Raw genomic sequence first — 25,332 nt, 5'->3', positions numbered from 1 at the left:
GGGAAAGTGAGGAGGGAGGATGGACCGAACAGACAGAGCACAGGAGATTTTGGGGGCAGTGAAAATATTCCGTATAATATTGCAATGGTGGATACATGTCTATACAGACATATATACATATACATATATGTCAGGTTTTGCTTCATGTATTTTGATGTTCTGTTAGATGCATGCATGTTTAGAATTCTTTTGTCTTCATGAAGAATTTACCCCTTTATCATTATGTAATAACCCTCCATAACCTGGAAAGTTTTCATTGTTCTAAAATCTGCTTCGTCAGAATTTAATACAGCGACTCCTTTTTGTTTTTATTAGTAGGAGCCGGGTGTATCTGTCGCTATTCCTTTGCTTTTAACTTGAGTCTTTACCTTCAAAGTGGATTTCTTCGGGTGCCTGGGTGGCTCAGGCAGTTAGGCGTCTGACTCTTGATTTCAGAGTCATGATCTCATGGTTTGTGAGTTCGAGCACCATATCGGGCTCTGCACTGATGGTGTGGAGCCTGCTTGGGATTCTGTTCTCGACCCCTCTCTGCCCCTCCCCTACTCTCTCTCTCTTTCTCAAAATAAATAAACACTAAAAAAAAAGTAGATTTCTTGCAGAAAATGTAGAATTGGGTTGTTTTGCTTTAATCCATCTCATTTATTTCATGTATTTAGACCACTGGACACTTAAAGTGATTTTTGACAAAGTTAGATTGGTAACTACCATGTTTCTAATTGTCTTCTATTCTTTGTATTCGTTCTTTGTTTCTTTCCCCTGTCTTTTTGTCTCCTTCCCTTCTGGTTTTTTGAAGCTTATTTATTTATTGAGAGAGAGAGAGAGAGAAAGAGAGAGAGAGAGAGAGAGAGAGAGAGAGAGTGAGGGAGCATGGGAAGGTCAGAGAGAGAGAGGGAGAGAGACGCACACTGTCAGCAAAGAGCCCGATGCAGGACTGGATCTCACGCACCATGAGGTCAAGACCTGAGCCAAAGATCAAGAGTCAGACACTCAACAGACTGAGCCACCCAGGCGCCCCACTGCCTCCCCTGGTTTTAACTAAGCTTTTTATATCATTTGATTTTTCTTCCTCTCTTAGCATTTCAACTATACTCATAACATTTTCAGTAGTTGAGAGTGTAGAGATAGGTTTTTAAGCAATCTAAATCTGCCTGCAGATTCTCTCTCTCCTTCTCTCTCTGCCCCTCCTCCACTTGCTCTCTGTGTCTTTCTCAAAATAAATAAAAATAAACTCAAAAAAATAAGAAATGCAAAACATGCTCTCATTATTTATTCCTCTCTGACGCACTTCCGTTCCTCATGTAGATCTGAGTTTCTGACCCGTATCATTTTCCTCCTCCCTGAAGAACTCTTAACGTTTCCCATAGACCAGGTCTGCTGACAACAAATCCCCTCAGTTTTTGTTTGGTTAAGCAAGCCTTTATTTCTCATTCACTTTTGAGGGATAGTATTTGTGGATATAGAATTCTAGACTGATAGGCTTTTTCTTCAACGTTTTAAATATTTCGCTTCACCCTCTTCTTGCACCGTCTCTGACAAGAAGGCCACAGCATTCTTATCTTTGTTCCTCTGTAGGCAGCGTGTTGTATTTTCCTTTGACTTCTTTCAAGATTTTCGCTTTGTCTTTTGTTTTCCGCAATTTGAAAATGATATTCCTTGAGGTAAGTTTTTGATATTTACCGTGTTTGACACTGTCTGAACTTCTTGTCTCTGCGGTTCTGTGTCTGTCATTAATCTTGGAGTCTTCTTTGCCGTTATTCCTTCCAATACATTTTCTGCCTTTTTCTTTACCCTTCGGATTTCTGAGATGCAGCATATGCTGCGTCTTATGCTATGATGCCACCGATGGTGGCTATTCTGGTTTTTCTTTCGCTCTTTCTCTGCATTTCAGGGTAAGTAGTTTCTATGGACCTATCCTCGCCGATCCTTTCCTTGGTCGTGTCCACTTACTGAATGCCTATCTTTTGTGTCACAGCATGTTTATTTCTTTTAAAAATTTTTTTTAGAATTTTGTTTAATGTTTATTTATTTTGGGGTGACCGCGAGAGAGCAGGGGAGAGGCAGGGAGAGAAGGAGACACAGAACATGAAGCAGGCTCCAGGCTCTGAGCTGTCAGTGCAGAGCCTGACGTGGGGGCTCAAGCTACCAAACGGCGCACGATCATGACTAGAGCCGAAGTCAGGTGCTTAATGTACCGAGCCACCCAGGCGCTCTTCAACAATTTTATTTCTTAAAATTCCTGTTGATTCTTTCTTAGAGTTTCTGTCTTTCTGCTTAGAGTACCATTCGGGGCATGCTTTTTACTCTTTTGGCCAAAGCCCTGCTACAGGCTCACTCGTGTCCCCCACACCAAATTCGTATGCTGGAGCCCTAACAGGCAGTGGAGGAGAATGTGACTATATTTGTAGATAGACCCTTTTAAAGAGGTGATTCAGGCTAGCGAGATCATACGGTTGGTTCCTGATCCAGTCTGATGGGTGTTCTTATGTGTAGGGGAAACGTGGACACACAGAGACATCAGGAGGAGGACAGAGGGACAGTTGTGTGAAGAAGGTGTCTGTCTGCATATTAGAGAGAGAGTCCTCTGAGAAAACCAGCCCTGCTGCTTCCTTGATCTTGGGCTCCAGCCTCCAGAACTCAGAGAAAATCAAGTACGGTTATTGAAGCCACCAATGTGTGGGATTTTTCTCGTGGCATTTCTAGAAACTAACACAAGCCCTTACCATATTAACCAGAGACACTTTAGATTCCCTGTATGCTACCTTCAACATCTATGTCATATCTGAGTCTGGCTCAGATGCCAGTTTTGTCTCCTCAGACTGTTTGTCCTTGTCTTTAGACATGCCCCATAATGGTTTGTCGAAAGCATGACATGTTTTGTCAGGTGATAGGAATGGAGTAAACACACCTTTAGTGTCGGGCAGTGTTTAATGTTCATTCTCGCTGCATTTGCTAGAGGCTTCAAGCCCTCTGGTCTCCTTCCATTCCCCCTGGGCCTTGGGCTTTCCTGTGTCCCTGTCCTCAGAGACAAACCTGTCTAGCGGGACTACATAAGGGCAATAGAGAGACAGTGGAAATGCCCAATTTCTGGAACATAAGGGGACACTGCAGAGCCTACGGAAATTTAAAAGAGAACAAAAAACATATTATGAACCACTTTAGGCCAGTAACTTCGGTTACTTAGATCCAATGGACAAAATTCCTGGAGAACACAACTTACCAAAACTCTCATAAAAAAAAAAAAAAAAAAAGAACATCTGAATGTCGCTATATCTACGCAAGGAGATTCAGTTGTAACAAAAAGCTTCCCACAATGAAAGCTCCCGGAATACGCACTTGATGAATTCTATCAAACATCTAAGGAGGAAGCATTAGTGGCGTCACGTGCACGCTTTTAGGAGTGTCAACACTAATGCTGTACCAAAATCAGATAAAGACCAAGCAAAAGGAGAAATAAAGGCCAATGCCTCTCCTGAAAGTAAATGTAAAAGTACTTTTTCACATACCTCAAAACTGAATCTCTCAAAATGTGGTAAGTGATGATGCATCCTGGAACTGTTGCTTTATCTCAGGGATACAAGACTGATTCTGCATAGAAACCTCCATCACACTTTGCATTTCCTTTGAAAGAGAAATCAACTTCCCTGAGAAAGCATGCTGTTCAGGGAAGCGGGGTGGCGGGGGTGGTTCTGTAAATTCATCCATTGAGCCAGCTGAGGCTCCCACACTAGCGAGCTTTCTACCGGCCCCTTAGGATAAGCTGTTGGAGAAGAATTTTGCCACTCTTCCCTGTATTCCTTTGCTAGAGTTCCCATAACAAACTACCACAGACTGGGGGCAGGGTTGGGGGGGGGTGGCGGCTGACACAACAGAAATCTATTTTCTCACAATTCTGGAAGCTAGAAGTCCCAGATCAAAGCATCAAAAGATTTGCTTTGTCCTGAGGCCTCTGTCCCAGCTTGCAGGTGGCCACTTCCTTGCCGTGTCCTCACATACTTTTCATCTGTGTGGACGCATCCCTGGTCTCCGTGTGTGTTAAAACCTCCTCTTTTTAGAAAAGTTCCAGTCACGTTGGATTAATGCCCCTCCCTTATGACATCATTTTAACTTATTTACCTCCTTAGAGGCTCTATCTCCTTCCAGATACAGTCGCGGGGGTGGGTAAGGCTTCAACATGTGAATCTGGGAGAACACAGTTCAGTCCCCAACCCTCCCTTTCTGTTTCTTTCTCTGAGACACAGACTTCATCACCAAGCTTTTCTCCACAGTCCTACTGTGGATTTGAAAAGGTCTGACTGTGGTTTCTTGATGTGATTGTTTTCTCCCTCACTTTTGCTTTTCCCTGTAGATTCTCTCTGCTCTCTCTCAGCCTGATGGCTAAAGGCACAGGTTGACGAGATTTTTTTTCTTTCAAGAGCCATATAGTGAAAACCTGGACCGTGTGGCTCGTCGGCTCCTCAGTGGCACCAGGAATGCAGATGTAGACAATGCATAAATAAATGAGTATTTCTGTGTCCCAATAAAACTGTATTCACAAAAAACAGTGTGTTAGCTTTGGCCCACGGAAGGTCAATCCAGTGGGGACTTGTCCTGGGGATTTTGACCATGTGAATTAACACTTGAGACAATAAAAACTCGGCGTAAATTTATCCATTTTTCTTCGTATCGAGGTTTCTTGGATGTTGTACTAGCGAGCTTTCTGCATCACCACACAAGCCACCAAATGTCTGGCTACTGCCTGTGATCCAGGAAGAAATACACGTTTTTAGCATTCCTTTGTTTCAGCTATTAAAATTCCAGCTTCACTGTATGAATTATGGAGCACCGCTCGGAATTGTCCTTATTGATGACAGGAATCTGTGTGTTATGTGCAGGAGTCCCAATCAGGGACATTACATCACCTGATTGCAAAGAAAAGGAGCAGGAAAATGTCCTGATATGGTCATTCTTCCCATATGTTCTCTACCATCTGATCTCTGGGATGGGGCCCTCTCTGACCTCCCTAATGTTCCCCTCCACCTCTTACCTTAAGGCCAGCTCCATGCCGCATGAAACAGCAACCCAAAGCCTTGAAAAGAAGCAATGGACACTCACAGGTGTTTATGGACACCTCCAGATCCCCCTCGCCTTCCCATGACTTACTCATGCTTTGGTGGCGTTTTCAGATGGTCTCAAATCTCGACTTCAGCTAGCCACTCCACGACTATAGTCTGGATTAAAATGATCAGCTTTCTTCTCTTTAGATGACCTCAGATCATCTATCAACACCATCTGTCCTTTGGGATCCCAGTCCTGGCGTCATCCCACCTGCAGATCACCTGGTGAGTTACAGCCATAATGTCAGTTGATTGGTACCATTTATTTGATATCTCAGGGTTTCCGATACTCTGGAATGCATCCACTGTCCTTCATGGGAACAACAACAACAACAACAAAACCATTGCGGAACAAAAGGTGAATCAGGCCCATCTCAGTCCAGAGGTTCAGTGTTCATCCAGAATTTGCAAAGTCTTCAACGCTGTCATGATATGAACTTGCTACCCAGCTATGTTTATGCGTGAATAATGCAGAAAGTATGAGTAACCATTAACTTAATCAGTGAGGCAAAGTAGCCTCGTCATAGTTGAGAGGGCAACTTCCTTGATATATATCTAAGGAAAGATTCACATATTAATGACCTTCTACCTCTGTGGTACTTTCTACCTCCAAGTACCTCACTTACTAATGGGGTGAATGCTTCAGGCACTATTTAAACCCAGAATGATTTCATAGCAGACTTGTCTGTACATATATGCAGGATGTCCAGTCAAGTGCGTAGTAGAGATAGATGCCTCTTTCAACATTTCATCCTAGAACTCTGAAAACAGGAAGTGAGGGATAAGTGGCCCAGTGATTCATCTTACTTCTACATCTGAACATTTTTGGAGGGAATATAATTTCTAAGGACCCGCACGTAAGTCTGCGGGACAACAAAGTTCTAACGTTGGCACTCCTTCCCTCTCCTGACATTTGTAACAAAAACCCTTAATTATATTTTTGCTCTGATTTTTCGTCTTGACTCAGTACTTACAGGAAGGAGGCTGTTTATTTTCTCTGACTAATGAAATCGAAAGCTAAGGACAGGGGAGGGAGGAGTCTCGGGATGGTTTCATAACCTCCCTCCGGGGGACAGCACAGTGAGAGGAAACCAAAACTAGTCAAGTTGTGACTCTACACAGTGCCATTTCTGATTGCTATCTTTCAAAAACACTTCTTTTTCCTGTGCCCTTCAGGAGATTATAATAGCTTGCAGTTCAGTCTCTAAGGGCTTTGCTGATTGATCTTTCTCCTCAAACAAAATAAGCAGTGATTCCTGCATTTCTGAAGAAGACCTCAAGATCTGGACTTGTGGGGAATTCCAGCAAGGTGAGAACCGTGGGCTTTCTGTCAAGAGATATTGGCTGAGCAGGAAACATCCAGGGGGCTTCGGTTATAAAGAATGGCGGGGGGGTGGGTGCTGGTTATCAACTACAGTCAGGAAAATGAAAACAGTAGCTTCGTTCTATTTTTTTTTAAGTTTGTTTATGTATTTTTGAGAGAAAGAGAGACAGTGAGAGTAGGGGAAGGGCAGAGAGAGAGGGAGAGAGAGAGAATCCCAAGCAGGCTCCATGCTGTCAGGTCAGAGCCCAAAGCAGGGCTCAAACTCATGAACCTTGAGATCATGACTTGAGCTGCAATCAAGAGTCACGTGCTTAACCGATTGAGCCACCCAGACTCTCCAACAGTAGCTTGATTATAATCCTTTCCAGCTCAGGCAAAAACCAGACATTCTCATTTTACCACATCTGAGGCCTGAACAAAGGGGGATACATTTTGACTATAGAAGATATTAAAATCTATTCCCTAGGTGACTACTGCCATGACTTATATTTAGAGAAACTGTTTAGTTTCCTTCCCTGGAAAGTGCACAGGAAATGTGGTGGCTGTGGCAGGGTCCCGGGCAAAAGTCAAGAGAGAAGCACAAGGAGGAAAGTATCATAACCTAATATGAAGTAAAACACACATCTGGATTTAAAGTTGATTGTATGGTATTATCCTAATCTTAGAAAACTCACATGCACGCATATACACACACACACACACACACACACAGAGCAGAAAAAATTTCCTTTCCACAGACACAGTTATGCAAAAACATGGCTTCTTTACCTCTTGTAGACAGTTTAATTTTTATCTCATACTCCAGAGCCATTATTTTAGTTCCTTTTACTATTGCTTTCTGCCTTCCTCAAAATTACTGACTTTTTTCTAGTGGCAAGATGCAAGGGAGAGGGAGGGAGTCAGTTATACAGAGATTTCTATTGCCTGCTTGCAGAATTGCTGAGCAACTTTCTGGACGGCCTGTTATAATACTATTTCATTTGCTCTCGTTAGAGTGTGAGATTTTTCATGCTGATTTCAGAATTTGGGGTATGTTAGATAAACCTCGTTAATTATGTTTATTAATTGCGTTGGTCGGATTTTCTAAATCTTTACTGATTTTTTAAAATTTTATTTCGCAATTGCGAGATGCGTTACAATCATCACGCATAAAAACCATGCCATTGTGAGGTTTTCGTCCCGTACGCCTGTCAAATTTACATACACAATGATATATACAGGTGTGTGTGGTTGTATGGAGAGAAACATACGATATAATATACAAATATAATTTTTATATTATTGTAGGCGAATCACATTATGAAATAAATTACATAATATTTATAGCATTATAAAGGGATATCACAACAAAAATAATATATATTTTCGATTAGCAAGTAAATACACAATCACAACTGTGTTATTTCCCTGGGACGTCAGCTTTGTCATTGTGTTGTGCTTTGATGATATCTTTTTTGTCTCCAGATCTATTTAAAGCTACACTAATATAGATAAGCTGGTTTGCTTTTGGTTGCTCGTCGCATGATGAAATATTTGTCTTTTATCTCCCCACCTTTAAGTGATCTTTTGTTAACAACACATTGGCAGATTGTGTAAATGCCATTTGACTACACTTTCCGCTTAACTCGTTAGGGCCATTTCTGTGTCTGCTGATAATTAAGGGGTACAGTTTGGCTTCGGCCACGCTCGTTCCCGTTTCTGACACTTCTGAATGCTCCTTTCTCGTGCTTCTGTTTTTACGTATACCTTTATCTGATCCTTTAAGACAAATACATTAGGGAAGGGCCCCATTGGCTTTCCTCCCTTCCCCCGCTGTGTCGATATGCTTCCTGTCTCTCTCGTCTTTAGTCGAAGTTGCATTTCTTTGTAAGACAGAGGCACACCTCGCCAAGGTAGTCCTCGCTCTGGCTGGCAGTAGTTCTGGGCTCTATGTGTCATTTTTATTATCGAATATCATTTCCAATAGACGTTTCCTTATAGGTCTTTGTCGTACAAACCACAAGGCCTTGAATATCAGAGAATAGTTTCTGAGGCCCCCACATTTAAATATCATTTTGGCCAGCTTGGAATTCTGCTCTCAAAATTATTCTGCCCTCCCTCTATGTAGACAGTACCTTTTCTGATACCCCCGGGGCTGCATCTGTTTTGAAATTCACAGTCGGGGCATTTCAGAAAGGCTATTTAGTGTACCTACTTTGAATACTGTAATATTAGAGGGCACCCGGGTGGCTCAGTCGGTTGGGTGTCTGACTTCGGCTCAGGTCATGATCTCATGGTTCATGAGTTCGAGCCTCACATGGGGTTCTCCACTGTCAGCACAGAGCCTGCTTCAGATCCTCTGTCCCCTTCTCTCCCTGCCCCTCCCCTGCTCATGCTCTCTCTCCCTCTCTCTCAAAAACAAACAAACATTAAAAAAATAGAAACAAACAAGACACAAAAACAAATACTGTAATACTAGAAACCCAAGAGGGGTCTGGATGGTTATTCTAAAATCAAACACACTAATATTTTGGAAATACAAAATGCACGTTCATATTTAAGAGGAATGAACAAAGATTAAACCTAGCCTCCTGTCACCTTATATCGTATTATATCTTATTTTGCAAACGAATTATGTTGTCACACTCATATATACCACACACAACACAAAAATTTCATTTTAAACACTATTCAGCTTTGAAACAGATATGGAATTTGAACAAATACTATTTGAAAATTACCCTGTTTCACTGTTGGTGGACAGCTTTGCTGTTGAGCGTCAGATTCAGGCTGCTCCTTGAATCTTTACAGGTAATCTGCTCTTCATTTCTGGAAGCTTTCAGAGTTTTTAGTTTGTTGTTAATGATCTTCAGTTCTGCTATAATCCATCTTGTGGATTTATCCTTCAATCCATGAGCCTGACCAATCCGAGGATCTCGTACCCTCGCAGGAAGGAATCATTCACAGCCCTGGGGATTTGAACATGCTAATTATACAGAAGCTACACAAACACACGGTGCCCGAATAAGAACAACTGATGAATTTAAACAGAAAAGTGGAATCCGTACCATGTACTGAGTGCCATAGAGGAAGTACGAGAGGTGCTAAAGGGGTCCAGAGGCAGGACCCTCGGTCCAACAGGGGGACTCTGGTGGCTTTTGGAAGACAAAGCCTCAGCGGAGTCCTGAAGGCTCCGAGGAGTCAGTCGGAGGAAGAAAGGCGAGAGCAGCTTGTTAGGCAGCAGGGAGGGAATTAGCAAAGTCCTGATGCATGAAGAGGCGAGATGGGTTGTATATTTCTGGAGCATAAGCCGCAAGAATTACAAAAGACACAGATGTAAAAAAAAAAAAAAAAGATGCAGATTATTCAAGGCTCTCCAAGCTAGGGTGGGGAGCAAGAAAAATTTCAAAAACAAACCGGGGAATTCTTGGCGGCTGTCAAGTGAGACAGAGCCATGGCTGGATAGAGGGACATCTGGCTCTCCGAAAGAACTGTTCAGAGGAATTCAGCCTAGAAGGGTAAAATCAAGGAACTGCTAAATAATTGCGCCAAAAAGTGCAGTGTTCCTGCTCTAGCCGGAGTGTAGAACTCCAGTGAGAGGACTACTGAATGGTCCCAGAAAAAAAATGCTGTGATTGTGCACGAGGAAGCAGGTAGAAGGCCAGCAGGGGACAAGGGCACAGAGGACACAGAGGACATGCCCAAGCCCCAGGGAGAGGGGACACTAGAAGGACTGACTGGAGGAAGGCAGGTGGACATGGGCGGGTCCCTGGTGTGGAAGTGAGCGCCCCGGTGGCAGGGACAGTCACGGAGGGTGAGAGGCTGCGGTCCACTCGGCCATCAGAGAGGGTAACAGGGTCAGAAGCCAGCGAGCAGACATCCAGGGAGACACCGCAGCCCCAGTAGGGGACGGCCGCTGGGAACAGGTGCCCTGTGACACCGTACAGCCCACACTCCACGCACAGAAAACACTACCTCTTTCCAGACCTCCTGCCACCACACCCGCCCTGACCCGACACAACTGTCATTATTAAATGAAAAGACTTCCTTAGGAGTTCTGAATGCAGGGTGCCTGGGTGACTCCGTCGGTTAAGCGTCCGACTTCGGCTCAGGTCATGATCTCACAGTTTGTGGGTTCGAGCCCCGCGTCGGGCTCTGGGCTGACGGCTCGGCGCCTGGAGCCCGCTTCAAATTCTGTGTCTCCCTCTGTCTGCCCCTCCGCTGCTTGCACTCTGTTTCTCGCATGGTCTCAAAAATAAATAAACGTTTAAAAAAAATTTTTTTTTAAAAAAGAAGTTCCGAATGCAGCAGATCTCAACCCATTTTGCACAGTGATGCACCTGGTCTTTGTCACACACACTCAAGGACAACACCTTGACATGGGCCACTCACCCACATAGACACAACCAGGCTTTTAAATTGTTCCGATGAGGATGTAACGCCCTATGGTATTTTTCTCCTGCTTAGACAGACCTTGAGAGATGGAGACAGAATGCAAGAGAATTCTTCTGCTGAAAGGGCTTCAGCCCCTCAACGACGACCAGTTTAGCATGGTTAAGTCCCTGCTGGATTCTGATTTGGGGCTGACTCCAAAAATGAAAGAAGACTATAGCAAGGTCAAGATTGCTGACATGATGCACAAGAAATTCCAGGGGATTCTCTGTGTGAACAAACTCCTGAGGCTGCTCAAAGACATAGAAGGACTAGGAGACACTGTGAAAACTATTCAAAATGAGAAGAGAAAAGGTAATGCAGAGGAGCCCTCACTGTCCGTGTGCCCGCCCTCTGTGCCCAGCAGAGCCCTGGTGTCGGCACAGCGGGGAGATCCCTTTGCCAATTTACGACTCAGTTGCCCAGATGAGGTGGCCCTTCGAGCGCCAACAGGTTGACAGGTCGAACAATTCCTTTGCTACAAAGGGGGGCACTGTATTCTACAGGGTGTATTTGGGGGATGTGGGTAAAGAAAAAAAGCAGGAGTTGACGACAAAGGCTGAGGCTTCCCCCACATTACGATGGTTACAGGGTGACGACAAAATTAGGAAAAAATTGTGACTCTTAAAAATACTGCAAACGGTGCGTATACTGCTCCCTCACAATATTTATCCCACCGTTACTCTATTCCCTAGCAACAAACGTGAGGCAGTGCTTAAAGAAAAACTCATCTCTCGCAGATGTGAAAACATTGACTCCCGTAAAATCACTGGATCGTAAAAACATATTTTGAAAAGTCAAGCATCACCAGTTTGTCACGCCACTAATTAGATCGGATTTCCTTTCTCTGCTTGCTGTAATTCAAATAGACCTTCCACAGGAGTTAACCCACCATCGGCATTTTGAAAACTTAATATTCTTAAAAGGAAAATATAGGATAAATGGGTTGGAAGAGGGTTTGACTGAGGTTCCCGGGAGTCCAGACGATGGAGGGGTGGGCTTGTGCCCGTGGGGAAGGAAGGAGACCACCCGAGACTGAGTCAGCACCTGTAGCCGGGCTGGCTGGTTGATGGACACAGGGGGGACAGAAACGCCAACTCAGACCCACAGGCATGAGCTCCAAGGAAATGGCGCCGAACGTGATGCAGTTGCCCTAGACCGGCTCCTTTGGATTTACCATGTTCTTTTTGCTGCCTCAGTTATGAAGAAGTACAAAACACAGGGACTGGCTCCAGTGAAGAAAAGAAAGCAGGAGGCATCCAGTACTGACGAATCGACATCCACCGCAAACAAGGCTTCACGGCCAGTGGATGATACTCTTGTGTCGAAGGTAAGATGCAAAAGGTCCCGCTGAAGAAGCTTCCCCTATGGCTCTTCCCCTGATTAGCTTCCTGGGAGCACTTAGCTCTTCCTTCATTTCTCAACCTGCAAATAGAAGAATCAAGAAAAAAGGGATTCCAGGGGCAGAATGAAAATGAGGTTTGGAGTCAACAAATCCATAGTGAACAATCACCCACCCATAGTTGGCCATCACCCATTATGTTTCAGAACTGTGTTCACTATAACTCGTGTGTATAACTCCATGGGAAGGAGATGTGGAGTCAGGACCCCTCTTTACATGTGGGATAAAGGGAAGTCTCACCAGGAGGGCAGCTCACCAAAGAGACACAATTCAATTCTAGATTTTCCAAATCCTGGTGCAGCATCCTTCGGGCCACAGGGAGGAGAGGAGATTCCCAGCTGTTGTGTGAAACTCCCATCAATGTGGGCTGCACACCTCCCGTCATCTCTCAAGAGGACGGGCTCCATGTGGTCCCCTGGATTCCTGAAACAGAAGTTTTAGTATCCTTATAATCTAGTAATAAAAAACTGATTGGCTCAGTAGTAATAATGTTTTACCTCGAACTGCAAACCATTACCCAGAGGGTTGGGATCTACTTTCAGAAAAGGAAAACTAAAACCACAAGCAATGATAAATCTAACAAGACACAGCCAACGCCGGAATGGGGTCAGCTTGGACAACCTGCAGTCACAGGTGCCCTGTCACCTGCGAGCTTCTCTCAGCCTCCTCGGATGCCTCCATCAACCCCGGGCAGCAGTTTCTCAACCAAGGTACCGTCTTGCTCTTCCCCGTACTTGTTCCTCTCTCTACAACATAGTACAGGAATCATCAGGACCTATAAAGAGCTTCTCCGTAACTCCCTACTATGTATAATTTCTTTAGATAACAATAATCACTCATTAGCTTATCAAATGCAGATAGTGAGATTTCAGTGTAGTAGAAACCCTTTGCTATTTGAAAGTATGCATTTTGAAATAATTCCGAATCTCAGGTGGGTTACCAACTTGGTGCAGGAGTAGGGGTAGGGGGTGGCCGGACCATTAACGATGAACACGGGAGGGTGTTTATACCCTGCATTCCTGTCTCCTTTTGTCCCTTTCCCCTTGGCTTATTGACCATACATCTGGATTCACTTCCAAAATTGGGGGCTCCCTCCCACGTCATGTGTGTAAACATAAGCTATCTCGATGGTTTGGAATTCATGACTCTTGTCTTTTCACTGGCCCAGATACACCCACCTTCGGACCCCAGCCTGACTCCCTTCACCCCGGCAAGTCCTCACTGATGTGCCCCCAACAACACATCACATCTTCCCACTGCTGGCTGTCACGGGTCCTTTGATTTTTTTCCAGCATTTATCACCACTCTAATGAGTGTGAGTTCTCCTTTGATGGGACCATAACCTCAGGTTATAGGGGAAGAGCAGGCGAGGTGGAGAAGTGAGTGCACACGTGCGTATCCCCTCCCGCCTAGCGGACCTCTGTCCCACCCTGACATGACCACGGTGGTTGCCTATACTCGGGAGATATAATGTCCATTCTGCGGCAAATACCACAGGAATACCCACCCGAGGAATGAGCCAGGCAACACTTGAATCACTATTCTCTAATGTAGTTTGTCACGCAAGCCCCAAGCTGCCCTCTGACCCAGGCTGTACCCCGGCCCCAACACACACATAGCACTTGAGGACAAACTCCCTAAAGACATCTTTCTCAAGTTGTGTCTTGTGGATCCTACTATTGTCACCACCAAAACTCATCATCCCTACCCAGTGTCCCCAGGACTTGTTCATGGGATGGAGCTAGCTACCTGTGCCTGTTGGATCCCAGGCCCAGATGGCCGCGGATGTGTCCTTCTCCAGTCACTGAAAACTCAGCCACTGTGCCTCTGCTAGGACAATGACATATGTGCACATCTCAAGATAACTCTGCTTTGACCGTGCATCCTGGCTTGGGAGTGACAGTTTCTCAGTCCCCACCTGCTTATATATGGGACACAGCCATTTCTATCCTGGGAGAATCCTCACACTGCCCTTAAACGTCTTAGAGAGCAGGGACCCCGGGAAGGCTCGTCTGCCGACTCAGCCTCTTCCCATAAACACACCATGCAGTCGGTTGTTCCACGGGGTCCAGCCACCTGCACAGGAAGCCTGCAAAAAATGGGTCCACCACTCCATCTCTGTCTCATTAGATGAGCAGGAAAGCCTTGCTCTGAATCATCACAGGGTCTCCCACCGATTTTCTTCAAGTGTGGGTTCTGTTCCTTTTGTTTCCCCAAAACCAGATGCAGGCAAATATTACCTTTGATTCCGGTGTTTCCAGAAGCAAACAGCTCAAAACATCATGTTTCAAGAACTAGACAGGGTGAATAAGTGAAAAATCTGGAGAGGGAAAAAAATTCAATTATTATTTTTTCATATTACTCAATCAAAAATAATATATTCGGCATCTAGGGTTGCCTCAGTGGCTCAATTAGTAGAACATCCAACTCCTGATCTCTGCTCAGGTCATGACCTCATAGCTTCTGAGATCAAGCCCTACACTGGGCTCTGGGCTGAGAGTGAAGAGTCAACTTGAGATTCACTCTCTCCCCATCTCTCTGCCCCCTTACCCCACACATTCTCTCTCTCTCTCTCTCTCTCTCTCTCTCTCTCTCTCTCTCTCTCTCTCTTCTCTCTCTGTTTGCATTCTCGTTCTCTTGCACTTAAAATGAAGAAATAAACTTGAAAAAATATTTTCAGCATCTAAATCCTACTGCTATGACAGAAGCTTCCAGTGTCACCGATTTTGAGGGAATATCAAGATCAGGTTGTCTTGAGATAAATTGCTACCTATGGCAGAAGCAAATAGAGAGGCTACTTTAGGGAAATATTTCCCACGCCATCAGGAGGGACCCACATACAACATGAGGCATCTGTAGATCAGAGCCGACCAAAATCTCTAAATAGAGCATGAGATAGCAGTGACAAGGCCAACATGGCTGTGTATTGCCCACGTAGTGTGTTCGACCAGGGAACCTGTGTGCTCTGTGTCCATGACTTCATCTCGTCTTTATAACAGCATTCGTTATTTATCATTCAGGGTGCTGTCGTTAGGGCCATTTCGTCGCTGAGAAAACTGAGGTTCTTAGAGGTTAAACACATTCTGCAAAGGTCACACAGACAGTGAGTGTCAGAGCGTGAACACATGAGCTCTTCATGGGCACATAGAAAATCCACATAGCTGTGTGGATGTTACAATATTTTTTTTAATGCCTCTAATGTATGAATAACCAGAGTCATGGATGGACTTGTTTCCACAACCCTGGCTCTGTAGTCCTGCAAAAGAGGAATGAGGTGTGGGGTTGGTCCGACGGTGTTCTAATCAGGAAGGCGCCTGCCAGAGGCAGGCATTCCAGAAGCTCCCTCATCTACAACTTTATCCACAAGTCACACTTGACAAACTAGTCAAATGGATGCTAAAAGTGATAAGAATAGTGGCACGGGCATCTCGGATGCAGGATGGTCCAAATGGGCTTTCGTTAGTGACAGTAAAGGTGGTCAAGACAAATGAGTTTACAGACTCTTTCTGCAATTCCTAGAACAATCATAAAAGTCCAGGTCCTGGGAAAGCCTGGGGGAAATCCTCATTGGGTTTGTCTGCCCTTGAGATCTCTGAGGGATTTGGTGGCCTGGTGCAGAATCCGGCCTCTGGAATGATGAACAGGGGGAATCTCACTGGCATGGAAAACAAAGCATTCACAGGGTTTCCTGAGCTGAAGGACAGGAGATAGGAACCAATTTGCTTATTTGCTGAACCATAAGGCTGTGAAAAACATGGTGGAGAAAACATCCCGAAATTCAGTCAAGTAGTTCTGAGACCCATTTCCATTGGAGCCACAAAGGGTTTTCTACCAGGCCACCATCCATGTGTCGTCTTGAGGAGCTTGACATAGAGCCCTTGGGAGCTGGTGGAGGTAGAATTGTCTAGCATTCCAATGAAATTTCAATCATCTGTGTGGTTGAAATTTGCAGAGGGATGTTTGTACCCTGGTTGGGGACCAAGCCAGAGAGCAGAAGGAGGTATCCTATATGTGCTAGTATTCCAGAGTGAGAACCTGGGGTGTGTGTGTGTGTGTGTGTGTGTGTGTGTGTGTGTAGGCGAGAGAGAGACACACAGACAGAGAGGAGGAAGGGGTGAGGAGAGTGAGCAGCGGAGTGGGAAAGTGAGAGAGAGAGAGAGAGAGAGAGAGAGAGAGAGAGAGAGAGAATGTGGCTCATCACATATTGAAAACTATTGACCAGGGGAAAAAACTCCTTTCAGAAAAGAAAAACTAAAGCCACAAGCAGTGATAAATCGAAGACGACGCAGCCAACACCGGAATGGGGTCAGCTTGGACAACCTGCAGTCACACGTGCCCTGTCACCTGCGAGCTTCTCTCAGCCTCCTCGGATGCCTCCATCAACCCCGGGCAGCAGTTTCTCGACCCAGGTACCGTCTTGCTCTTCCCCGTACTTGTTCCTCTCTCTTCAACATAGCACAGGAATCATGAGGACCAGGCAAAAGCTTCTCAGTAATTCCCTTACTATGTAAAATTCATTACAGAACAATGACAATAACCACAGCCGCTGTCTCTCTCCTATGACAATGACATATGCACACAGCTCAGGATAACCCTACTTTTGCCAAGCATCCTGGCTTGGAAGTGACACTTTCAAAGTCCCCGTCGGCCTACTCAGATGACTCCTTAAACAAACGACTCCCATGAGATTTTCTACTCCCATGAGCAACGTTCTCCTGCCCTGAATCCTCCTTGGAGGCCAAGGTCACGGAGGCTCGTCGGCTCCCTCAGCCTCTTGCACATAAACACACATGTAGTGAATTGCTCCCTGGGGTCCAGCCACCTGGGCAGTAACAAAACGGGTGTCTGATTGTTCAGTCCTTTCTTCGTTAGGCGAGCACAAAACTCTTGCTCTGATTCATCGTGGGGTCTCCCGATGATTCGCTACCAAGTGGGATCCGTTCAACTTTTACCCTGAAACCAGGCGTGGACCGCTTTTGCTCTTGATTCCTACAGCTACGTCTCTTCTAAAGCAAACAGCCCAGGACATCGTGTTTCTACAACAGGGCAGGGTGATGAAGGAAATGAAATCAATTGTTATTTTCTCATATTATCCAGTCAAAAAGAATATTTTCAGCATCCAGGGGTGCCTCGGTGGCTCAACCGATAGAACATCCAACTCCTGATCTCTGCTCAGGTCATGACCTCTTGCCTTTGACTTCAAGCCCTAGTTTGGGCTCTGGGCTGAGAGTGAAGAATCAACTTGAGATTCATTCTCTCCCCATCTCTCAGCACCCATACCCTACACATTCCCTCTCTCTCTCTCTCTCTCTCTCTCTGTCTCTCTCTCTCTCCCCTCTCTCTCTCTCTTTCTTTGCATTATCACTCGCTTGCACTTAAAATGAAGAAATAAACTTGACAAAATATTTTCAGCATCTAAATCCTACTGCTATCATAGAAGCTTTCAGTGTCACTGGTTGTGAAGGAATATCAAGTTAAGTTTGTCTTGGGACAAATTGCTACCTGTGGCAGAAGCGAATAGAGAAGCTACTTTAGGGAAGTATTTCCCATGCCATCAGGAGGGACTCACATACAACATGAGGCATCTGCACATCAGAGCCGACCAAAATCTCTAAGTAGATCATGAAAAAGCAGTGACAAGGCCGACATGGCTGTGTATTGCCCACGTAGTGTGTTGGACCCCGGAACCTGTGTGCTCTGTGTCCGTGATCTCATCTCGTCTTTATAACAGCATTCGTTATTTATCACTCAGGGTGCTGTTGCTAGGGCCATTTCGCCTCTGAGAAAACTGAGGTTCCTAGAGGTTAAACACGTTCTGCAAAGGTCACACAGACAGTGAGTGTCAGAGCGTGAACACGTGAGCTCTTCACGGGCACAAACCGAATCCACGTAGCTGTGCGGATGTTACAATATTTTTTTAATGCCTCTAATGTGTGAAGAACCAGAGTCATGGGTGGACTTGTTTCCACAGCCAGGCTCTGTAGTCCTGCAAAAGAGGAATGAGGTGTGGGGTTGGTCCGACGGTGTCTAATCAGGAAGGCGCCTGCCAGAGGCAGGCATTCCAGAAGCTCCCTCATCTACAACTTTATCCACAAGTCACACTTGACAAACTAGTCAAATGGATGCTAAAAGTGATAAGAATAGTGGCACGGGCATCTCGGATGCAGGATGGTCCAAATGGGCTTTCGTTGGTAAAAGGACAGGTAGTCCAGACAAATGAGTTTACAGACTCCTTCTGCATTTCCTTAAACGATCATAAAAGTCCAGGTCCTGGGAAAGCCTGGGGGAAATCCTCATTGGGTTTGTCTGCCCTTGAGATCTCTGAGGGATTTAGTGGCCTGGTGCAGAATCCGGCCTCTGGAATGATGAACGGGGGGAATCTCACTGGCATGGAAAACAAAGCATTCACAGGGTTTCCTGAGCTGAAGGACAGGAGATAGGAACCAATGTGCTTATTTGCTGAAGCACAAGGCAGTGAAAAACTTGGCTAATGAAACATCCCGAAGTTCAGCCAAGTAGTTCTGAGACTGGTTTCCATTGGAGCCACAAAGGGTTTTCTACCAGGCCACGATCCACTTGTCGTCTTGCGGAGCTTGACATGGGGCCCTTGGGAGCAGAGGTGGAGGTAGAATTGCCTAGAATTCCAATGAAAGTTCAATCATCTGTGTGGTTAAAATCTGCAGAGGGATGTTTGTACCCTGGATGGGGTCCTAGCCAGAGAGCAGAAGGAGGTATCCTTCTGTGCTAGTATTCCAGATTGAAGATCCTGGTGTGTGTGTGTGTGTGTGAGAGAGAGAGAGTGTGTGTGACAGAGAGACATAAAGACAAAAAAAGAGAGAGAGGAGAGTGAGAGAGAGAGAGAGGTGAAGGAAGAGAGGGATTTGGTTCACCTGATACTGACAACTAACCAGGGAGAAAAAAACTATTTTCAGAAAATGGAAACCCAAACCATAAAAACTGAAAAATTTGAGATGATGCAGCCAATGCCAGAATGGGGTCAGCTTGGACAACCTTCCGTCACAGGTGCCCTGTCACCTGTGAGCTTCTCTCAGCCTCCTCGGATGCCTCCATCAACCCCGGGCAGCAGTTTCTCGACCCAGGTACCGTCTTGCTCTTCCCCGTACTTGTTCCACTCTCTACAACATAGTACAGGAATCATCAGGACCCGGAAAGAGCTTCTCAGCAATTCCCTACTATGTATAATTTCCTTACATAACAAAAGTCACCTGTTAGCTTATTAAATGCAGGTGGTGAGTTTTCAGTGTAATAGAAAATGTGTATTTTGCTATTTGAAAGTGTGTATTTTGAAATAATTCCTGATCTCAAGAGGGTTACTGACTCAGTGCAGGAATGAGAATAGGGGGTGGTCAGACCACTAAAGATGAACACAGGAGGAAAATATGAACGATTGCATGTAACTCGTCTCCTGTCTCCTTTCGTCCCTCTCCTCTTGGCTTATTGACCACACTTCTGGATTCTTTTCCAGCATTAGGGGCTCCCTCCCACGTCCAATGTGTATACAAAAGATATTTCTCTGGTTGGGAATTCATTACTCCTGTCTTTTCACTGACCCAGAAACACCCACCTTCAGACATCAGCCTGACTGCTTCCCCTCCCCACCGGGCAGGTCCTCACTGATGTGCCTCCAACAATACATCACATCTTTCCTCTGCTCGATTTCACGAGTCCCTTTATTTTTCTTTTCCAGCATTTATCACCACTATAATGAGTGTACCTTCTCCTTTTATGGGAGAATAACCTCAGATTCTAGAGAAAGACTAGACTAGAATGGAGAGGCAAGTGCACAGGCAGGCATGCCCTCCCGCCTAGCTCACCTCCGTCCCACCGTGACATGACCATGGTGGTTGCCTACCCTTGTGGGTAGAGTATTGGCTTGGAAGTGACTTTCTATGGAAGTGACTTTCTATGTCCCCATCTGCCTATACATGAGACACAGTCACTTTTCCTCCTGTCAGAATCCTTCTGCTGCCCTGAATCCTCCATGGAGCACCAGGACCCCAGGAGGCTCTTCTGTGCCTTAGCGTCTTACACATAAACACACCATGGACTCAGTGCTTCCCTGGGGTCTGACCACCTGCACAGGAGGCCTTCAAAAAGGTGTCTGACCTTTCAGTCTGTGCTTCATTAGGTGAGAATGAAAGCCTTGTTGTTATTATCATGGGGACTCCCAACAATTTTCTCTAGGGTGTTAGGTTCTGTTTGCTTTTTGGGTTCAAAGCCAGAAACAGATCACTATCACCTTCAATTTCTGCTATGATGAAGGGAATAGCACAGAAAAGCATGATTTATGAACAAGGTGGGAAGTGGAGAATATACTCTGAGAGAAAATGACCTGTTCATGCTTTCAAAATATTATCCAAACCAATATTTCCTCAGCCTCCAAGCCCCACTCTTGTCATGCCAGTTTATGATAACTGAGTTTTATTTTTTTTTATTTTTTTTTCAACGTTTTTTATTTATTTTTGGGACAGAGAGAGACAGAGCATGAACGGGGGAGGGGCAGAGAGAGAGGGAGACACAGAATCTGAAACAGGCTCCAGGCTCCGAGCCGTCAGCCCAGAGCCTGACGCGGGGCTCGAACTCACGGACCACGAGATCGTGACCTGGTTGAAGTCGGACGCCTAACCGACTGTGCCACCCAGGCGCCCCTATGATAACTGAGTTTTAAAAGGCAATAGCTCAGCATGATCCTGTCAATGAGATTACTGAGTATATGTGGCTTACCCAAATGGAGAAATTTCTTTTGTAAGGCTCTCCCTCTAACAAAGATTCCACCAACAGGGTCAACACAAAGCATGAAATATCTGTTTATCGGAGCAGACTACAGGCCTCTGAAAAACCATGGAAAGACAGTGCTGACGACATTTCTGCGCACTAGGCATTTACTTGGTGCTGGATTCAAATCCAGGCTTTGCGATCTAAAGCTTTAACATTTAGGCAAATTTTTATTCTCTTTGTAGAGCTTTTTCTATGCTGCTGTTTTTTAGAACCATTGGGTTCAAGTAATTCTATGCCAAGGAAGCATGTTTTCAGAAGGCTCATTCTTCTACTGTTCAGGTCTGGAGCCAGAACATTTCTAAATCAGGGAAGTTCATGAGCTTCTCCAGTGATTGCTTAACTAATCTCTTTTTAGCACAGCCCTTCTTGGAAAAGGGCTCACAGTTTCCCTCTTTCAATTGTGACATCTACCGGGACTGGTTCCAGATGAAATCTGTGGTTTCTGACTAGAGCCGTTCACTGCCAGTGCTGTTAGGGTGATTTATTTTCTTCCTTACTGCTATCTTACTTTGCTCACTAAAACGCTGATTGGTAAATTAAGATAATATATTTATCTTCATGTCTAATGGGAATCCCTTCACAACAGCATGGCTATTTTCCTCTTCCTCTATGCTCTCCAGAGCTCTCCTCAGAGAAATGTTGTTTTGTTGTTGTTGTTTTTTTATCTTGGGTTAATGCCTTTAACAGAAAAAATAATATTCCTCCCAAATGTATGAAACGATGAAGAAAATAAGTACAATTACATGTAATTCTTCCATGTCTTCCACTAGCTACCTTATACTAGGTCAGCTGTCTCTCTCTAGCTCATTTTTTTCCCCCAAATCCATCCAATCTGAGCCTTTCTGGAGGCTCAACATTAAGCTTAAGGTGGCTGTCACTAGAAAGGACCGTGTATTCCCTTTCTTAACTGGGCCACTTTCTGATGTGTACTTCCAAGTAGAAACCAAGATTGAAGTCTGTACCTACAAAAGCTTCCAGAGAAGAGGGTTTACAGACATGCGCCAAGGAAGTGATGGTGCTGAAAGCCACAGAGCCATTCGCATATGACGTCATAGACGAGGAGAGAAAGATGTTTCACGCCACTGTGGTTACTGAGAGCCAGTTCTTTCGAGTGAAGGTTTTTCATGTCGGCCTAAAGGACAAGTTCATACCAAAGAGAGTCATCACCTTAGCAGATTATATTGGCCGCAACGGGTTCCTGGAGGTGTACAATGTCTCTTCTGTGTCTGATGTCAGTGCTGACCGAAAGATGGAGGTCTCAAGCAGACTGATCCAAAATGCAAATGCAACTCCTAAAATCAAGGATCTTCACTCAGAAGAGCCAGGAACATTTGTGAGTGGGGTGTATCAGGTGCATAAGGTAAGCCCACACCATTGTTTTGTACTATTTCATCTATAACCCCCGAATTTAAAGGTCTGAACTTGCCAACTGGAGTTTGGTTCACTTCTGAAACACGGGAACTCAAGGCTCCAATGGCCAGGGTAGTTGGGTAGAATCTTCCCACTTCAGGATAAGGGCTAGAAAAACTCTTCACATGCCTCTTCCGAAGGCAATGCCATGTAAGTTCTACAGAAAGAGATTTCCCCAAATCCTTGGTATTTGGCAGATGCTATGATCCATTCACAGGTACTCTGGTCCAGAACAGTGCAGACTTTCTATCAGTACACACATCCTTATGATTTTGTTTGAGTTCTGTCTCATCCCTTTCAGTGACAGCTTAACTTGATTGTGAATAAAGAATTGCCCTCCCAAACTTGGATGCTGGTTGTGACAACCAGAGTAGGAAATCGACAGATGGCTCTGCCTGAAACGCAGCTTTTTCCTTCTACCTGTGTTGTCTCCTGTGCCCTCTGTGTGAGTGGCTGTGCACACAGGTGCATTTGCAGAATTAATGAGTACAGTGAGCGAGAAGGAACCTAGAACAATGGGACTAGATGATCGAGATTCTGGATTTGGGCAGATTGGGAAGAGGGAGTAGAGAATGGACAGGAAAGAAGTACAGACTGAAATGACATAATCCACTTAATGAGAATTAGCGGCAATCCTTCTCAGACTCATAAGGAGAATCCTCTGAACAAAACATCTTAAGCTATGTGTTACGCCTCCTTCCGGACCTCCAGTTCATATTAACCTGTCAGAGACAAAAGTTTCCACCCACACCCTGTGTTTCTCATGGACGTGGAACCTGGTCCAGTTCTGAGGAGGAGCGTGCTGATTTTCTTTTGCAGAAAATGGTGTTGGATCAATGCATCACTTTGTATGAAATACAAGATGATACGGGGACGATGAACGTCTTGGTGTATGGACGACTGACCAAAGTCAACTGTGAGGAAGGCGATAAACTCACACTCATCTGCTTTGAACTAAGCGGGGATACAAGACAGCTGAGATCTGTAACTCACAGCTTCATCAAGGTGGGGACTTCTGGGGAATAGCATTCTTCCAATGTGGAAGACTTATGACTGCCCTTTCTATCATTCTTTCTTTCTTTAAAGAAGGAGGTTTTGAATTGTGTTGGAGAGAGAAACCCCAGAGAAGACTTCAAAGGATATAATACCTAGCTAAATATTACAAAATTGGTTGAATGCATCAAAGCAGGGAGATTATGTAGTAAATTTGGGCTTCATTAAGGCCGATTTATTTCAAAACCTAGCTCTGTGATTTTCTAACTGCTGGTGAAGTTAAGCACCAGAAACTTCAGGTTCATCGGTTTTAATGTGGGGGAAATGCCATCTATCCCAGAGGAAGGCAAACAGAGCTCACACCAGACCTAAATGATCAAGAGTGCCCCTGAGTACCTCAACACAAAGTAACTTGCCTTTAATGAGATACACAGACTGGTCTACACAGACAGAGAGTATTGGTCCTCCAGGACTAAGTCCATGCTCTTTGTCCACGTGAGATTGTGGGAAGACCCTCAAAGGCTAGTACCAGAGTGAAATAGATCAAAGATTGACACATCCAGACCCACAGCAAGGCCCAGACTCTTAGATATCTCCAGTTCTGAGTCTTTCAAACCTTCCAGCCTTTCCATTCCAGACTCACACCCTCCTCCCACCTGTCTGCCCTGTGAGAACCATCCCTTCAGCTCTTGGCATTGAGTGCACCTGCTCCTTCCTCTCTCTCCTGCCCTTCCATGTGCACTCATGCTGTGGGTGAGTGACTATCTCACTTTAGGGTCTCAGCCAATGTGGGAGGTGACCCAAAGGACAGGAATTCATTGAAGGGGACAGGGGAGAGTGAGAAGAACCTTACGACAACGGGATGCAACTGGTGGTTGGAGGACAGTGTCAGTGCAGAGAGAAAGTCAGAATTAGCTACATCTCACCTGCTCTAACTACATTTCTTTCTTCTTCAAGGTCATCAAGCCCAGGAAAAACAAGAAACAACAACTCAATCCTGATTTGTATATGAAAACCCCAGCATAACGTCCTTCTAAAAACCTGGATGCCATTAACGATGTACATGGAAATAAAATCCAAATACAGAAAAGCTATATATGTACATGATAGAAATTCAGTGATAGGTATACCAGCTGTTAATTCTAGGAAATAGAGTGTTAATGGAGAATTTTTATTTTCTTTTTATTTTTTTCTGTGCCATCCTAATGCCATATTTTGCATGTATAATTTTTATAATTTGGGAAAAAATAATAAACTCGTTTTGCTAAAGGCGTGCTAGAATAGAAGTCTAATTCATTTGGTGCGTTGCTTGCAAGTGAATCGTTTACAGAGAGGGAGGCAAACCATAAAAGACTCTTAAATACAGAAACAAACTGAGCGTTGCTGGATGGGAGTTGGGGGGGAGGGTGGCCTAAATGGGTGATGGACATTAAAGGAGGGCACTTGTTGGGGTGAGCACTGGGTGTTGTATGTAAGTGATGAATCACTCAGTTCTACTCCTGAAACCTTTACTGCACTAGACATTAAGTAATTTGGATTTAAATTAAAAAAAAAAAATAAAGAGGAAAAGAAAAGAAAATAATACGAAAAAACAAAAGCAAACATGTGTGACTTGCAGATCAGGTTGGAGCACACAGGCCCCAAGCAATATTTGCATTTATGCTTTGGGTGCGACCTCGACAAAGGAAGGCTGGGGTCAAGAACAGGCGTGTTGAACGGGCTGTGCCCTGCTCAGAGACACCCTGCTGAGGGCGCACGTCAGCACAGAAATTCTCTGCGCTGCAGTTGCTAAGCCCTGTTTTCCTAGGAAAGGATTGCTGTCGCTCAGAAGGATGGGAATCGATTCCGAACTGGTGCCCCTGAGCGGGCATAACGCCTAATTGTCCCGCCAAATAAGTCAC

The 25,332-nt window shown here is 44.9% G+C and overlaps 1 protein-coding gene across 8 annotated transcripts; it reads left to right on the top strand.

Annotated features, from left to right (window-relative positions):
- Positions 1 to 6,162: 6,162 nt before the first annotated feature.
- Positions 6,163 to 24,702, top strand: LOC131495727 (gamma-interferon-inducible protein 16-like). 8 transcript variants are annotated; one of them, XM_058700824.1, is made up of 10 exons: positions 6,165 to 6,402; positions 10,868 to 11,142; positions 12,027 to 12,157; positions 12,772 to 12,939; positions 16,471 to 16,638; positions 19,162 to 19,329; positions 21,969 to 22,388; positions 23,258 to 23,443; positions 24,069 to 24,184; positions 24,389 to 24,702. In XM_058700824.1, exons 2-10 carry the CDS (start codon positions 10,878 to 10,880, stop codon positions 24,441 to 24,443), a joined length of 1,677 nt encoding a protein of 558 aa, XP_058556807.1. In that variant the 5' UTR covers positions 6,165 to 6,402; positions 10,868 to 10,877; the 3' UTR covers positions 24,444 to 24,702. The 8 variants fall into 8 exon arrangements, 7 of the variants coding, with proteins under 7 accessions (XP_058556812.1, XP_058556807.1, XP_058556808.1 ...); XM_058700825.1 differs by having other exon boundaries at positions 10,864 to 11,142; positions 23,258 to 23,363; positions 24,055 to 24,184; XM_058700823.1 differs by having other exon boundaries at positions 10,864 to 11,142.
- Positions 24,703 to 25,332: the final 630 nt, after the last annotated feature.

This window comes from Neofelis nebulosa, chromosome 15, assembly GCF_028018385.1.
Source record: "Neofelis nebulosa isolate mNeoNeb1 chromosome 15, mNeoNeb1.pri, whole genome shotgun sequence".
NCBI lineage: Eukaryota > Metazoa > Chordata > Mammalia > Carnivora > Felidae > Neofelis > Neofelis nebulosa.
The sequence above is the reverse complement of the archived record's forward strand: the minus strand, read 5'-3'. Positions and strand labels throughout refer to the sequence as shown.